At 33.2% G+C, this 17,065-nt stretch overlaps 2 protein-coding genes across 2 annotated transcripts; both read left to right on the top strand.

Annotated features, from left to right (window-relative positions):
- Positions 1-3,039: 3,039 nt before the first annotated feature.
- On the top strand, positions 3,040-5,953 carry LOC18610064 (inositol oxygenase 1). The gene is made up of 11 exons (XM_007045518.3): positions 3,040-3,290; positions 3,396-3,534; positions 3,964-4,045; positions 4,143-4,347; positions 4,498-4,557; positions 4,668-4,720; positions 4,861-4,983; positions 5,111-5,180; positions 5,285-5,363; positions 5,457-5,538; positions 5,638-5,953. Exons 1-11 carry the CDS (start codon positions 3,260-3,262, stop codon positions 5,662-5,664), a joined length of 951 nt encoding a protein of 316 aa, XP_007045580.3. The 5' UTR covers positions 3,040-3,259; the 3' UTR covers positions 5,665-5,953.
- A 1,696-nt stretch (positions 5,954-7,649) lies between these two features.
- LOC18610063 (aldo-keto reductase family 4 member C10-like) lies at positions 7,650-15,199 on the top strand. Its single transcript, XM_007045516.3, has 4 exons — positions 7,650-7,866; positions 7,956-8,842; positions 10,125-10,379; positions 14,654-15,199. The coding sequence occupies exons 2-4, from the start codon at positions 8,276-8,278 to the stop codon at positions 14,912-14,914; spliced, it is 1,083 nt and encodes a 360-aa protein (XP_007045578.3). The 5' UTR covers positions 7,650-7,866; positions 7,956-8,275; the 3' UTR covers positions 14,915-15,199.
- The last annotated feature ends 1,866 nt before the right edge of the window (positions 15,200-17,065 follow it).

Raw genomic sequence — 17,065 nt, 5'->3', positions numbered from 1 at the left:
ATAATCACATTATAGTGAGAGAATGGAATATCGTGAAGGAAAAGTAACTTTCCCTCTACAGAGGGAAAGTTACATATTTTTTTTTTCCAAATTAACCCTCTCTTCTCCTTCCTACCTTCTTCACTTTCTTCCTTTGTTCATATTTAGTTTAAGTTTTTTTCAGTTTATCTATCTTTTAAAAATAAAAATTAGGTTAAATATAATCTTTTGATAAGCTCTTAAAAAATAGTTTTTTTTTTTTAAAAACAAAATTAAAAAAAAAACCTTAAAAAAAAGCTACATGGAGAAGCTTTTTCTTCTTTTCTTTTAAAAACACATTAATTTTCAAGAAATATCTCTCTCTCAATTAATCTCCTTCTCTTCTCTTTCCCTTTACAAATTATCATTCTTCAATGTAAATCACGATTTTCCTATTCTCTACCTCTCTCTACAAAAACTAATAAAAAAAATAAAAGATCCAACAGAATATCAAAATCTATATTTTTTTTATTCTTACAAAGATTGAGAGAAAAAAAATCTAAAATTCAAAACTGCATTCAGATACTATTTAAAGATTTTTTCTCTTTTTCACCAAAAAAAATTTTAATATTAAATATATCGTTTTCTCTTTTTTTTTTTTTTTGGGAATTGAAGCATCATGGTCTGATTGCTTAGATTAACAAAAGTCTAATACTATTGCTACTATACAAGTTTGAAAACCATTTCTTCTTTTATTGATTTCTTTGATTTTAACATCTAAAATTATATATAAACTTGAAGCATTATATGATAACTTATTAGGTGATTGAAAATGACATGAATACCCTTTATGGTAATTTTAATCCAAATTAGAGTTTATATAATTTATTTTGCGAAACAGTTCAACAAACAGCTTTAACTTAATTTTAAAAACATAAGAGCTTAATAATAGCTTTTAAATTAAAAAAAAAAAACTAAGTCAAACAGGCTCTTTGCGTCTTCTTCTCTTTCTTCCTTCTTGCCTTTTTCTCCTTCTTCTCACCTTGCCTTCTTCTCCTTCTTCTTATTGTCCACATGAATCGTAACCCGTCACTAGCACATTTGGGTCAAATTTCATCACCAAATTTAAAAATTGGAGAGATTGAGACTTTGGGATTTATGAAACCTTAATTCAAATTTTCAAAAAAATTGGAAGCGTTTTGAAAAAAAATTTATGCTTTTGATGCCGAAAATTGAGAGAGAAACATTTAAATGGTTTAATTTGAGAGGGAAAGATGTTTGATGAAAGCATAAGGAATGTTTAAAATTGAAAATCTATTGATAGATTATGATTAAACTTTTGGCAGCTGATTTATCGATAGAATTTTGTATCTATCGATAGATTTGTCTTTGGATAATGTTTTTTACTTTTAATTTTTATAAGTTTAAGGTAAAAATAAATATTTAGTAATTTTACATATTTTAATATTTAAATAATTAATATAAAAATATTATGTTATTTTTTAATGTTATTATTTATTATTTTAAATGTTTAAAATTGAAAAGTAAAATTTTATATTAAAAATTATAAATTTATTCAACTTATATGTTTTTTATATGTAAGGGTAATTTTGTCAATTTATATTATATTTTCAGTAAAATACTTACAAACCAAATACTACAATATAATCCTCTTAGCAGTCACTTGCCCTTATTATACCAAACATTGTAAAATTATATTCTCAACAATCACATTTTCAACAATCATAATCTCAGCAATTACATTTCTAACAATGTAGCAAATGCAACCTTGGTGGTAGAAATATAGTGAAACCAAAGAGACCAAAGGTTGGAGATACTTCACAATCATTGATAATTGATTGGTACAAGGCAAAATTACAAAAACAGTTAGATTGACAACTTGTGTTGGCATTATACATTATTCAAAAAGTGATATTTTGGTACTTTGATATATAAATATATATTTTAAATGCTAAATGGACAGATGTGACATTTAAATAATAATTTTTAAAATTTTAACTCTTTAAATTAAATATAATATACGTATTCTTTAAATTATCGAATTCTAGTAAAATTAAATCGTTAAACCGTTTCAAAATCTCTTCATAAACCAACTCAATCTAAAGCTTAAATGGCTTGAAATCTCTCTTCTCCACAGAAAATGATGTAGGGTGCTTGAATATGTTGAAGACAAAAAAAAGGGGTGCTTGATCCGAAGGTCCAAAAGGTAAATAGCAAAGACAACGTGTTGAAATAGAGTCCTAGACCACCATACAGTCTCCTTTGTGTGCATTCCCCATTCCTTGTGCCCAATGCCCAACATCATCATGATTCTATTAAATTTATAGCATATCTTATGTGGTACACACAAATAGAATTTATCAAGTCCATTCATATCATAAGGTATATCTGTTATACATATATATATATATATATATATATATAATTTGATTCCTCTTTTTCTCGAATTTATGAAAAAATCAAAAGTCTCCCAAATTCGATGAAGATATTTTCTTCATGTGATGGGATAAAAGTGGTAACTTGTATAACAATGAAGTACCATTGAGAGCAAACATGTTAGTTCCATTGTTAAAGTTATTATATTAATTTAAGTAGTATCTGGTTTGGGTCTTTATCGATGATTTATTTTTGATGTTATTCAAATAAAGGAAGCAATTTTCGACGTATACGTCATTTAGGAAGAAAAGTCATTTATTATAGTAATAATTTTTAATTTAAAATTTTATATAATAATAAATATATGATATAGTTGGGAATGTAATGTAATTAAATGGTTTTAGGTTAAGCACCTAACGGATTAGGAGGGAGGGTACATTTTTGTCCTATGCCACGTCAAGTGGGTCCCAGTGGAAGCGCATCAACCGTTTACAACACTGCAATCTGAGTCAGCACTGACTAAAAGAAAGGCTAAACTCCGGTGCGATGGGTCCCGCGAGAGGACATGAGGCAAAAAAAAAAAAAAAAATCGTAAACCAAAATGTGAGCCGGTTGCCAGCTAATCCACCCAAATACAGTGCAGCCTCCCAGTTGCATGGCTCTGCTGTTTCCCAAGACCTTTAGGCTTAGTTTTTTTGCTTATTTTCATGCAAGGACATATTAAGTGTCCTTGGCATGAAAATATGGCAAGGACTTGTGATAGTCAGAATTCTGAGGGAAGGACTTTCCGGCTGTTATAAATACTCCTCCCTTTTTCAACTTAAGATGCAACCATTGCTTGTGTTTTCCTCTTTCTTTGCTTTCTTTTCGTTCTGATCTTCCCCTTCAGTTTTGATTCAGGATAATGACTATTCTCATTGAGCAGCCTGAGTTTGGTCAGTTTTCTTTCTTTTTTTTTTTATATATTTCTTCTTCTCTCTTTCATTAATAATGTCCTTGATGATCTTGTCTTAATTGGGTCTTTTTTTGTTTGGTGATAGAAGGTGGGATCGGGGAGAGGAATAAGGGTCCTGTTGATGAGAATGAATTGGTGCTGGATGGAGGATTTGTGGTGCCTGAGACAATGCCTGATGAGGGATTTGTGGCCCCTGATACCAACTCTTTTGGTCACACTTTCAGGTCTTGCTCTTTGCGTTTCTTCCTGAACTCATACAAAATTTCTGTTTGACAATGTTGTTTCCTGCTGCAAATGAATAAGAAAAATGGTTAAGAAAAGGAAAAAACACAAAGGGTTGACTCAATTGATAACTTTGCCTATGACATTATGGTCCTAACTGCACAATTTTTTTGTAAGTACATCTTTGCCTACTTTGACTTGGAGATTTATTGGACAAACAGAAGGAGACATTTAGATCTTTTTCAATTTTTAATTTAAATTTTACTGTAGCCAAATTCATAACTGCAAGACCTAAACAATAGATAGAGCCAAGGCCCAAAAAAGTCTCGGTCTGATTACCTTTTCATTTGTTAGCGAGAAAGGCCTTGAAAGGAGGCCCAAGTTTTCAGTCAGAGGCTCAGAGCTAATCTGCTCCTGTTAATGCAAAACAGAGATTACCATGTGGAAAGTGAAAGGCAAAACGGTGTTGAAGAATTTTACAGAACAAATCACATTAACCAGACTGTTGACTTTGTAAGTGATTTGCCTAACTGGTTTCATTTTCTTACTGTTGAAATAAAAATGAACAAGGAAAAATGATTCTAAAAATTTATACTATGTAACTGAGCAGGTGAGGAGGATGAGAGAGGAATATGGGAAACTGAACAAGGTGGAAATGAGCATCTGGGAATGCTGTGAACTTCTTAATGAGTTTGTTGATGAGAGTGATCCTGACTTGGATGAACCTCAAATTGAGCACCTGCTGCAAACTGCTGAAGCTATTAGAAAAGACTATCCAGATGAGGATTGGCTGCACTTAACTGGCCTTATCCATGGTATATGATGTCCTGTTACAATACTCTCATTTTACTGATTGAACTCCATAATGTTTCCTACTTTTCAAGGCAAAGAAAAATTATACATTAAATACAATAATTTAAGTAATTATTTCATTTATTTTAAGTTTATTTCATTATGTGTTGTAGATCTTGGAAAAGTTCTTCTTCATCCTGCTTTTGGGGAGCTTCCTCAATGGGCTGTCGTGGGTGAGTGCCTCCTGCTTCTCTCTCTTGTCTTGCTATTTAAACTGTACATTTAAAACAGATAGTGTTTCCATTATTGCACCTACTAATTCTGATGATTGCTGTCATTCCAGGTGATACATTTCCTGTTGGATGTGCCTATGATGAATCAATCGTTCACCACAAGGTCAGTACTGTTCTTGAATCTGTATCATGAACATTCATATTATCCACAGATTGTTCTTTTTTATGCTCATTTCAGCCACTAGAATTATTTCTGATTTCCATGTTGCTAGTTTCTAACATTTCTTGGGCATGTTCCTACAGTATTTCCTGGAAAATCCAGACTACAAAAACCCTGTCTATAACACTAAATATGGGCTTTACTCAGAAGGTTGTGGACTTGACAATGTGTTGATGTCATGGGGGCATGATGACTACATGTACTTGGTATACTTCCAAAGACATTTTCGAATTTTTTCTCTATTTATTTCTGTTTTTATTTACTGTTAACTGTGTCATGCTTTCATATTCCATGTTTAAATGACGAGTTAAATTTTGTTATTCTATATTTCAGGTTGCTAAGGAGAACAAAAGCACTCTTCCTTCAGCTGGTCTATTCATCATAAGATATCACTCCTTCTATGGTAAACAGTAACCAGAATGATTCATTTGTTTAGTGTTATCAGCTAAAATGACATCATTCTAACAAATTTGAAATACCTTTTGTTGGAACCAATTCAACTTGCAGCTTTACATAGAGCTGATGCCTATAAGCACTTAATGAATGAAGAAGATATTGAGAATCTGAAATGGTTGAAAATATTCAAGTAAGAATGTACCCTTCTTGTTGTTTAATCAACTCTATCTGAAGGGCAGATCATTTTTATCTAAACATTTCCTTCTTTTGCTGTCTTTTGCAGCAAATACGACCTTTACAGCAAGAGCAAAGTCCGCATAGATGTTGAGGAAGTCAAGCCATACTACTTATCTCTGATAAAGAAGGTAAATTCCCTTTTCCAAAGCCTTTAATCATCAGGATAATCACATATAATTCTAAATTCATTTGTTCTAAAATACTTTAAACAACTCTTTTCCATGCAGTACTTCCCAACCAAGCTAAAATGGTGACTTTGGAAGCAGGAGCATACTAGTAATTAGCAGCATAAAGGACAGGATCAGTCAGGATGCATGAATTTCTGCTGTGTTCTTTTGTGTTTGATCTTTCTTTTCTCTTCCTATTTTTAGTAGTAAAACGGGGTTACTAGAGAGAGTTGGAAGGAGGGAATAAAAGGGTGGTTTCTATTTTTAGTAATGTTTCGGTTTTCTTTTTTATTTTTAGTAAAGAAATGTACTAACTGCTTTGCCTTCAATAAGACTTAGATTATATCTATAAATCCATCTTCGTATCTTCTTCAGCTGATTTATCTCTAATGGCTTTGTATGTGATTAGGAAAGACCAGAAATGGGAAACAGGAAAGGAGCTTCACATGTTCCTACATGATTGCTTCTTTGTTTTGTAGTGAACAACAGTCAGGGGATCATTGTTTCTTAGTCTCCTTTCTTCTTATGAAAACAAACAAAGAAAAAAAACCAAGAGATTCCAACTAAAGTTTCTTGACTTGTAGGAAATGTCATCACTAGTAGATAGTGATCTTAGAGTATCTTAACTCAATTATAAATAATGATTTTTAATATTAAATTTTAACTTTATATATCATTATTTTTGTTTATAAATTACTAATAATTATTAAAATCCATTAATTATTTTAAATATGATTTTAAATTTTAATTTATGTTGTTACAATTAAATTAAATTTTTATTAATAATAAACAATAAAACAAATGAAATGCAATTCTAATGCTTCCATGTTTCTTCTTGAATTATCTTTACTAGCATTATAATTAAATATGAGTATAGAACAATAACATAAAAGAATTTTTTAAAAAAAAATTTAAAAAATTAAAAAATCGTATGTGACACTTATCCCCGAATAAAAACAAATGAAATTATAATGAAAATTTGATTAGTCATAATAAAAGTTTAAGTCCTCGTAATTCATGAGTATTGAAATAATTTGAGGGAAATTTTTGACCTTTATCCCTCAAATGAAAATTTTTAACTTTTAAAATATGAATTTCAGTCATTTTCCATATCAATATCAACATGTTTAAATCCCCTACCCTATCTATCAATACATTCACACTTTGAAAGACTAATGTATTTATCTATACCTAACCAAAACCTGGTAAAACCAACAAGTGGGAAAAAATTTGGCCTCCTACCTAAAATAAGCCAATGGGTGTCTTTACTTATTTATTGACATTTTAATTGTGCTTTAATTGTCTTTATTGTCCATGGCTACTGTAACTATGGTCAGCAGCTGACAAATATGCACAAGGTGGCGTATACTACAAAACAAAGTTAACAAAAATTGATTTGGTAATGGATTGTTAGCAAGCACCTAGAAGCTCAACAAGTAAACCTGCAGAAAAGTTCTGATTGTTCAATATTACCTAACATTTTTTATGTTATGTATTATTATTATAAACTTGAAAAAGACTTGACAACTATTCAATGTAATCAAATAAAACTATCATTATTGCTTTGAACTGATTAAACTGATTAGTCTTGGAATTGTATCAAAATGTACTTTGGTTTCAGTTTCATTACCATTAGGGAGCTGTCCCTAGTGACCTAGTCTCCTCCTTTGTTAGAACCTACAAGTCATAGCACAAGGAATATTCTCATGTTGAAACCTATAGCTGTAACTTGAGCACAAACCAAAATATCTTTACAAGAAAAAAAAAAAAGATTTTACTAACAAGAAAGAGATCTTAGAGAGCACTGTCCAATGAATGTAGTTGTGAGTTTGGTACTCGGTAGGTGGCGGGTGGGATTTTAGACAACCCCTTTGTTCCAGTTTGGTCCTTCATTTTCCCATTTTTTCTTTTTGTTTTTTCCTTTATATACCATAAACATACACAATAGTATTCAAATTTTCAACATAATAATCTAAACAGTACTATTATAGATTTGACCATTTGTCTTTTGTTTTATTCTAAAATAGATATAAAGATTGATAATTTGATAAATATATATATATATATATATATACACACACACGCTCCAGGCTATAGGTAAAGGGTATTGTTTTGTCTCTTGATGGGGTGTTTTAGTTTATAAGTTTATTTTGCTTCCCTGTGTTGCCGTTGTTGACCATGACCCTCTCTTTTGAAGTTTAGCTGTAATATTTTATATATATTTTTGCATACCCACAGTGGAAAAAAAAGGCCTTGGCTTGTTGGTGGTTGTGGTCTGAATTTTTTGAGGTTTGTTTATTCGTTTGCTTTTGTTTTTTTATAGATTGGTTTGGTTCAGTGGTCTTTATGATGAATGATCAATTTTTGGTTTCTTTCAGAGTAATGGATAAACAGAAGCTGGGTTCTTTTTCATTTGAAGTAAAGTTTTGTTCTTTTGGATAAAGAGTGTTCCTCTGGTCTTGTGCTTATCAGTCTCATTTTTGCTGATTTGGGTTGACTTGTTCTTGAGATTTTCATTAGTGGGTTTATGGTTTAATTTTCACATCTGACTGCAATCCTGGGAATTTTTTGGGATTTTGCTTTGTTTTGTAAGTTAAATACCAAACATAAGTAAATACAGTTAAAATTGTTGGAAATTTTGGGGTTAAATCTTGCCCCTTCGTTAGTCTTGGTTGGTGGGTCAAGAAGATCAAGGAAAATGAAAGGAAAAGCTGGGACTCCAGGGAATTTCTTTGTGTTGAATACTGGAGCTAAAATTCCTGCCATTGGGCTTGGAACATGGCAGAGTGGAGGAGACCTCTGTGTTGATGCTGTGAAGACAGCATTGTCGGTTGGTTACCGCCATATAGATTGTGCACATCTCTATGGAAATGAGATTGAAGTTGGGGAAGCATTGGCTGAAGCCTTCAAAGGTTCTTTGAAAAGAGAGGATGTTTTTTTGACCTCTAAGCTTTATTGCACTATGAATTCACTGAATAAGATTGAGAATTACGTTAGGGTGTCTCTTAAGAATCTTGGAGTTTCCTACTTGGATCTTTATTTGATGCATTGGCCTGAGAGTTCAGCTTTTGGAGATGCAACTGATCCTCCTTCGAAGTCTGGGAGTGAGCATAGGCAGTTTTTGAATCGGTTGAAGAAGGTATGGAAGGCCATGGAAAGCCTAGTCGAATTGGGTTTGGTTAGAGCTATTGGTGTCAGCAATTTCAGTGTTCATCAGATCAAAGAGCTGCTTAAATTTGCAAAAATCGTTCCTGCAGTTAACCAGGTTTGATAGATATCACACTTCTGGAATTTGAATTTATTCTAATTTCAGTAATTCTTGCATAAAACTATTGTCCTTTGCATTGATTTGTTCCGAACTTTACTGTAAAGTAAATTCATAGCTAGTTGGAGAGCCAGCCACAAATTTCTTTTGAATTATCATGTGATGATACAGTCTAATGGTCTTTTGTTCTTGCACCCTGTTTATACATTTAACTAGGGGAGGTTTTTGCATCGGTTCTCTTCTCGATCAAACTTTATTCACCGGTTAGGAGCTTAGAGTCAGAGAGCTCCAGTACCTTGCTATCACAAAACATAAAAGAAAATGACTCTCTACAACTTTTGAGTATGGATCTGCAAAACTTGAGGCAAACTTTATTAGTTGATTCACAAGCATATTTGTTTACGTTGTTGTTGATTTTGAAATTTTGATGATTGGTAGTTACTTGATAATCACAGTTATTGAAAGTAGAAGTAACCTGACAGTTTATATCCTGTATGGATGATTTTAAAGTCATATGAAAGCACATCGTTGTGTTTATCCCCTTCCTTGTACCTTGAGGCATGTATTGTACTGGGAACTCTGTCTTTTGGACACAGTGCCTTACTGCCAGAGTCTATCTTTGATTAACATGTTACCTTCCGTATAAAGTACCGAGTTCTTTGAGGGTATGGCATAGATTTGTTGCTAGTACTAGAAAATGTGCCTTTACATGAATCTTTTCCAACTATAATTTCGTGTTGTCAACCAAAAATATGCTTCATTTGATTGACTAGGTTAGTAGCTGGTAATGTCTCTTGGCACCATACCACATACATAGGACCAATGGACCACAAAAGAAATGCAGAAAAGGCTTCCTAAATTGTCTGCCTTGAAGGTTGACCAAAATGACTCCATCCATTTTTCCTTTTAATTAACTTGTGAAGAGATGTATTTTGCATCAGATAAACATCTGTTCTATCTTTCATCAGTTCTTTTCCACATGCGGTTCTATATTATGCCTTTCCTTTTTTTAGTAATTTTGTCTTTTCTATGACTAGATATCTTCTTTGCAAATTTTTGCTCTTTCAATTGTTTTGCTGTTATTAAAATAGAGTGTTGGAATATTAGGCTCAAGTCTTATGCCCACAAAATATGTTTATCAACGAATCTTGTAATCCTTTTCCAGAAATAGATTTTTATTCTTCTCATTATTATTCCCTTTTTCTTTTCTTTTATTTAAAAGATTGCTTCTGTAAAAGTTCATCAATGAGGTCTAGAATTAATTTGTTATTGCTTTTAATAGGTGGAGTTGCATCCTTTCTGGAGGCAAGATGAACTGGTGAAGTTCTGCCAATTGAAAGCTATCCATGTATCTGCTCACACACCTTTGGGAGTACCTACTTCAAGTCCTGGAGTGTCTGATAGTGGATCAGGTGGTGAAGATGAACCTGGAACTCCTCGCATTTCATTTAGGAGGTCTAGATCGGTACATGGACCGATGCTGAAGTTGTCAGTTGTTGGAGAGATAGCAGATAGGCACAAGAAGACACCTGAGCAGGTATTTTCTTTTATAACCATATCATGTCTATTTTTGCTGAATATGTACAATACTAGCATTCTTTCTATTTATTTCTGACCTTAAGCAGTCTAATGAATGGTTTCAAATCTGTTGACAATATGTTAACCTTTTCATCCCATCTATTTAAAAATCAACACTAATGATCCTGGTTTCAGTGAAACGGGAACTTTATGAATTAAAAAGAGGAAAAAAGAGTAGGACTCATAGAACAACCCTTTGAACATTCCAAAATTGATGTAAGCAAAATAGCTAATATATTCTTTTATCCTCCACTTGTTGTCAGTCCATGGAACCTATGTAGAATGCTGTTATTGTTTCTGAATATCAAGACTTTCTAAGGTTGGTAAAATTGCTAGTACATATATAAAGGAGATGTAAGCATTGATATTAGACTATCCATATCTATGTTTTGGTGACTCCTAGTATGAGCAATAAGTGGAAGATACAATCACAAATACAAAATGCACTATTTTTTTATTTTTACAAATGCCTAAAAGTGCATGAGTGTTTAACTGAGGCTGTAAACTTTATTTAATAGGAGTAACATGAAATGTAAATAGAAAAACCTTTAAATACTGCCACATTCTCATGAATTGCCTACAACTACAAGCGAACATTTTAAAGTGTTAAACTAGGGGTATAGTTGAACTATTGAGCTCTTTGCACAGCAGGTACAACAGCTCAGTTGGAGCTCATATTTTTCATTAATTAAACAAAAATTTTAAGCTTGTTTTTTAAGTAATTGAGCACAGTTTGATCAATAGGTGAGCTTATCTTGTTTATGATTAAAAATAAGCTTGATAAAGAGCTTGCTTGACCCTATAATATAGTGTATATAATTTATGTTTGTCTGAATTTTTAGGGTGCATAAGTTTAAAGCACAGTGATAACTGAATATTGATCAAAGTTACTGAAGTACAGGTGGCCAGCCACCACTATTCTAATCCATCATTTTTTTGCTGGTCACTAACAGCTGTCTTGCTTGGTGTCTTTTAACATATTTTCACCATTTTTTTACTGTTGTTGCATCATGAAATATTGCCATGATAATGGCTTTTGGGCAGAGTGCATTTTCTCAATAACTGATGTTGAAAAGTTGGTAAATCTTTGAAAGGATCAGGAAAGTATCGAAAGAGTTAGCCATAGCAATATGTTCTTGGAAGAAAAGAAAGTTTCTATCTCGTAGGCATCACTTATATTCATCAATGTGTTGGATTTTACAAAATAGTTATCAATTTACAAGTCAAGAAAATAGGCAAGGAGCATAGAGCAAGAATAAAACTAATGGGTTTTCTCTGCTTTGAGAACCTTGATGGCATTTCACATCAAGTAAAATGTAAGAGGAAGGGGAGGGGACAGATACTAGTAAACCCACTCTTGACTGTATGTTTTATGGTTAAAGTTTTTTTAATCTCTGGGCAAGTGTTATGTTGTCAACTGCTTAAAAGTTGGCTTTATGAATGATTTCCTTTGTAACCAACCTTAGATTAAAGCTTGAGCTTACCTCAGGAGCTTAATAAGCTTCTTCAAGCTGAGTTTCAACAGCCAATTTTGAACTCAAAACGAACTTGTATAGAGCTAAAACTTGGTAAATTTTAACCAAGCCAAGTTTGAACAAGACTTGGATTGGCTTATTTAATTTACACTTTACACCCTCTAATGTTTGGCTGAAAAACTAAATGCAAACATTCGGAGTTACCGTATATTGGGAAAACAGTTGATGAGGCTACATCAAGCCACATGTGCTTGGCAAATTTGATCGCTTTCTATTTGTAGCATGTGTTAATAATGCATTTATTATGTTCAAGCTGTGATGCTCTTAACGAGAAACCTGTGCAGAGTGCAGACAGTGATCACCATAATATACTCAGAAATGTGCAATTGCACTAGCAAACTTAGTTATGCTCCTTGGATTGTTAAGAGTTAATTTCCTTAAGGGGCAGAAAGAGCATATCTTCTATATTACTTCCTGTGACCATAAAGAGCAATATCTTTGTCATTGGTACATCCTCAATAACTAGTCAGGAAGCGTATCTCATTTGCAAAGTGCTAATATTAGGCATGTCTTCTTTCAGTTTACACTTATACCCATAGCTATACCAGAGAACCTCCTCCCAACCTCCTATACCCAACTTTCCATCACTTTCCTTTCCTCCAAATCTATTGAGCTGTGGATTAAACCTTATTGGTAGGCATTAAAGTTTGGATAGATTTACTTATTCCCACTAAAGACATAGAGATGGCAAATGCAATGACTTTTCACTAATTTCCTTTGTTTCAGAGGAACATAATTCTAGAGATAGGGTGATTGTATCAAACTCTCAATCACTATCTCAAATTAATAAACAAAAAATATGTTGAAATTTTCTCTTGGTCAGTGATACTTACAAGGCACACATGGATAAAGAAGATAGATTATAGTTCTGTAGATTGTTGAGTAGTGTGCATTACAATGTTAAAATTTTTGGGCAGATCATTACTGAAAAATGCAGCATTATGTGTTAAGGTTGGTAGATACTGGTAGATGTTGCAACTTGAATGAGATTATGTGCATATAACACCCTGTTAGGTTACTAAGGTATTAAATGTATTTGAATCAATTTTTTACCGTAGCTTGTCAGGCCATGGGTGTTTCTACTATCTTTCTTCTATGGGACTGGGAATTTGTTTTGGATGTCTAATTGAGATTGAAATCATGAGTCAAATCTTAATTTTCTAAAATGAAAACTTAAAATAAAAATCTGATGGAATCATAAAATTACAAATTCTTGAACTTAACTACAAGTGGCTTCTATAAATGTTAACAAATAAAACACATTGAAAAATGAGACTTATTTTCAAACATTTGAACGGTTGTTGGCCTCATATGCATGTGTTTGTATTTGCATTGTATATGTGTGTTTCAATGTTATATATGAGCAGTATTTACTACTATATTTTAATGAAAAAATATAGAAAGAAACACTGAAGCTTTAGACGCATCTTTTTGACCAAATACCTCTAGCTTCTATGTGAATAATTTGTGGGGAGAATCAAACAAGTGAGGAAATGATATGAGGATAAAGTTTGACTTATACCTATCAACTTGAACGGAAAATTATATAAAATCACTACTAGACTAGCAACATATCCATAAGATGAGCATAGCTAAAATGGGGAATGTTGCAGTTAATGTTTGCCTATGCAAGATAAGGCAAAAGAAGAAATAAAATTATCCATATGGATGTATAGGTATCACCAATTGAGTACAAGTTAAGGAAAAATTATTTTAATGGTGTAATTATGTGGAATGTAGATCTGTGAGTACTAACCCAGTGGCAGGAATGATTTAAGTAGTAAGAAATGAGGGGAGGGGGAAGAGCTGAAGATCATGAGTAGAATAAGAAGAAAGGATTTGCCATTTTGGGTCTTTCAGATGCTATAACCTTAGAGATCAAGCAGAATGGAGAAAAAGATTCAGAGAGCTGTGAAATTAAGGTTGGTTAGGTATTAATAGATTCTATTAGGAAAGCATATTTAGAGTGGTGATTCTTCCCTGGTGATTCTTCCTATCACCAAACAGTCAACACCGGAAAATCCAACAGAAAGTGTATGTAAGAAAAAGATTAATCCTATATGAACCTTTATAAGGTCTTTCTTTTGGGGAAGAAAGAGGCAGGAGGTTGTAGATGGATAACCAATTGATAGCATTTTAACATATTTACGTCTATTACAAAATGTGAAGTGAACTACTCGTGTACATGATTGTCAGAGGGTTTTCTTAACATCCTCATATGATGGTTGTGGCTGAATATTGCTTCTGATCAGTACCTCTTAGCCTAGGATATTTTTTGCATTTAGAGCTTCAAATGTATGATACCGTGTGCTTTTAGCTAGCCAATGCATGGTTTCTTAACCAAATACCTTGCAACTGCAATAATTCAAATTTATGGGTTAAGTTTGAAGTATTGTTTTTATAGGGCATTTTGGGATCACAATCCTTTATGGTAGAGCAATTCAATGATAATAACAGGCATTTTTATCAGCGTAAATACTAAATCTGCCACTTGTAGCCTGGGGGAAACAAGATGTAACCGCCACATTTAGCATATCTGGATTTATCTAAAACAAGAATTGGCCCCTCCAAGATGTACAGTTCATATATTGCCCTTAAAAAGCATGATATGTTTCCTGTCCTATTGTGCTACCTTTATAAGTAGTATATCAGTTCTGATGGTTTTAAATCATGTCGGTCTGCTTTTGCTCCTTTGTAGGTAATTCTGCGGTGGGGGTTTCAAAGAGGAACGAGTGTTCTACCATGTAGCCTAAAGCCTGACAGGATAAAGCAAAACATAGACATCTTCAATTGGTCTCTATCAGATGATGAGTGGAAGCGCTTGAATCAGATTGAACCCCAGGTATGTTTGTTCGGAGACGGTCCTCTGAACAACCTCTCAGACAGAGGCCTCATGTTTGGTAGTGGCCCCCTTCAAGCTGTGCGCGAAATGGAAGATGACGCGGAATCCAACGCCTAATACATGTGAGCCATGATGTTTTTAAGATAAATGCCCCCATTTTTATGTTTCAACAATGTCATTGCAGGGTTATAATATTTGCTGATGCCACCCCTCCATTGTCTGCAATGGCTTTGAATTCGTGGATGATGAATAGAAAGTCAAAGGAAGACATTATTATTTGATTGTAGTGGCAACGTTTTTCTTTATGAACCAAAAGGGTGTTCCATATATTTCTGCAAGCGTGTTTAGTATGTAACATCATGAAATGTCAATTATCAAATGAAAATTGTAACTTCTGTTATAGTGATTGCGCACAAACTTGGTTATGGTTTGCACGTAAACTGTAGTTTGTGGTGGCCATGGTTGAATTACAAGCTACTTATCAAGATAATCTAATTTATTTATGATTTTGGTGGGATCATGAACTCCATGGTTAGCACCATGACTAAGCTATTTGTAAGTGGGATAAATGAATACAAAACGTGGGGTTTTTGTTCCCTGTCGCACTACGCATAGCATATCAAACAGCTCCAAGATTTGCTTTGAGATTAGCATGTGGTCCCAGTCCCATCTAAACAATCTTCAGATTATATGTGTTGATAATTCTTTTCAACCATGACTTAAATTCCTATAATAACCCTAAAATCCCAGCATAATTGTAAACCTATTCTTACAATATATAAACCAATTTGCCTTATATTTTCCAATTTCATTCCAATGGATTTCCCTAAACGCAAGTAGGCCTTAAACTAGTCGGGGAAGGCCCCTGCTTGATGTTGAGGATTCATGAGGAATGCAATTAAATCTCATTGATTGTTTATCATGGATTATTCACAATTGAGCAAAGAAGCAAAAGTGTGATTATATCATTAATTCACTAATTTGAGTCAATCCCATTGCAGCTGCAAGAATATTTCAATGGTTGTTTTGATTTTATAATTTAAGGCTGCATGCACAAGTAGCGGACATTGATGGTTTTAATTAGAAGTAAAACCGAATTGAAATGCCATACAAAGGGAAAAAGAGGGCTGGCAAGAGAGTATTAAATACTTGGAAAGAAGTATGTAAAATTGCATGGTGTGGCATTTCAGAAGCAAAAGCACTGGAACTGAAACTTGCATATAAGAGATGCAGAGAGTATTAAATACTTAGAAAAGTTTGTTTCTGGCAGAGCAAATTTGTTCATTTTGCCTTTCTTGTGTATTAGTTAAGGGTTGCAGAAGTTCTTGTTTGATTTAAAAAAGGGAACTATGATGGATTGCAAGCATCCACAAAATTAATCACAGCACCGAAAATGGACATTAGTAATCTAGTTTATTCGTTGGTTCAGGCAAGTTGACATCTTTTTCCTCCACCCTGCGTTGACAGGAAGATATATGCTTAGTTAGTTCACATCTTGACAATACCTATCTGACAGTTGATGACGCTGGTAATGGTTCTGTAAGATAGAGGTGAATTGCCAAATGATTTCCAGCTGAGTAGGTATTGCTAATTCAAAAAGTTAGATTCCCTGTTTCAATTTTTTGTTTTGTTTGTCTTCTTCAGATCACCAAGTGCAGCCAAAGCCTTTGAAAAGTTGCACCAATAGGCTTCACCAAACATGATAAAATTACCCTGTGCCACTTTGGTCTTGAAGATTCCTGAACTTGTAGTTTGAGACAGTAAAAGCAATTTTACTTGTCTATAAAGGATAAGACAGGAATCTTCTTGATGAAGTTAAAAATAGTTGCAGATTTTCAATTTGCATAACATTTGGTGGCTTTTTCATGATGTTGAGCACAGAAGAACTTTTGGAAACATGGTTTCAGTGCCTTAATTTTCAACTTTCGTTGCAGCAGAAGCATCAACATCTAGCGTCACTGCTACTCATAAATTGTTTTTTTATTCTACATTTATAAGTGACCACAATCTCTCTGACTATGTATGTGAGTGCGGATTTAAATAACAATAAATGGAGTTGAAACTATATTGAAGCACTGTCTGTTGTATACTTTGTGATTCAATTGGGTTGATGTGAAGCAACTGCTCAATGTGTCTGGTCATATACTGTTCTTTGTTGCTAGGAAGCGACCCTTCTCTTGCATTTCAAGCAAGCAAACATTTCGAGTATTTTATCACAGATGTTGCATGTTTGATGAAAGAATTTATTAAGAATTGAAGACTTGGTTT

Source organism: Theobroma cacao, chromosome 2, assembly GCF_053813885.1.
Source record: "Theobroma cacao isolate CCN51 chromosome 2, ASM5381388v1, whole genome shotgun sequence".
NCBI lineage: Eukaryota > Viridiplantae > Streptophyta > Magnoliopsida > Malvales > Malvaceae > Theobroma > Theobroma cacao.
Note: the sequence above shows the minus strand (reverse complement) of the source record. Positions and strands in the feature narration are given on the sequence as shown.

What these genes read in the sequence shown, in the direction of transcription:
- LOC18610064 (XM_007045518.3), top strand. Translation starts at nt 3,260, where the DNA reads ATGACTATTCTCATTGAGCAGCCTGAGTTTG. An exon ending in TCTTTTGGTCACACTTTCAG is followed by an intron (nt 3,535 to 3,963) that starts GTCTTGCTCTTT and finishes AATGCAAAACAG; the next exon opens with AGATTACCATGTGGAAAGTG. An exon ending in AAATGGTTGAAAATATTCAA is followed by an intron (nt 5,364 to 5,456) that starts GTAAGAATGTAC and finishes TGTCTTTTGCAG; the next exon opens with CAAATACGACCTTTACAGCA.
- LOC18610063 (XM_007045516.3), top strand. Translation starts at nt 8,276, where the DNA reads ATGAAAGGAAAAGCTGGGACTCCAGGGAATTTCTTTGTGTTGAATACT. An exon ending in TCGTTCCTGCAGTTAACCAG is followed by an intron (nt 8,843 to 10,124) that starts GTTTGATAGATA and finishes TGCTTTTAATAG; the next exon opens with GTGGAGTTGCATCCTTTCTG. An exon ending in ACAAGAAGACACCTGAGCAG is followed by an intron (nt 10,380 to 14,653) that starts GTATTTTCTTTT and finishes GCTCCTTTGTAG; the next exon opens with GTAATTCTGCGGTGGGGGTT.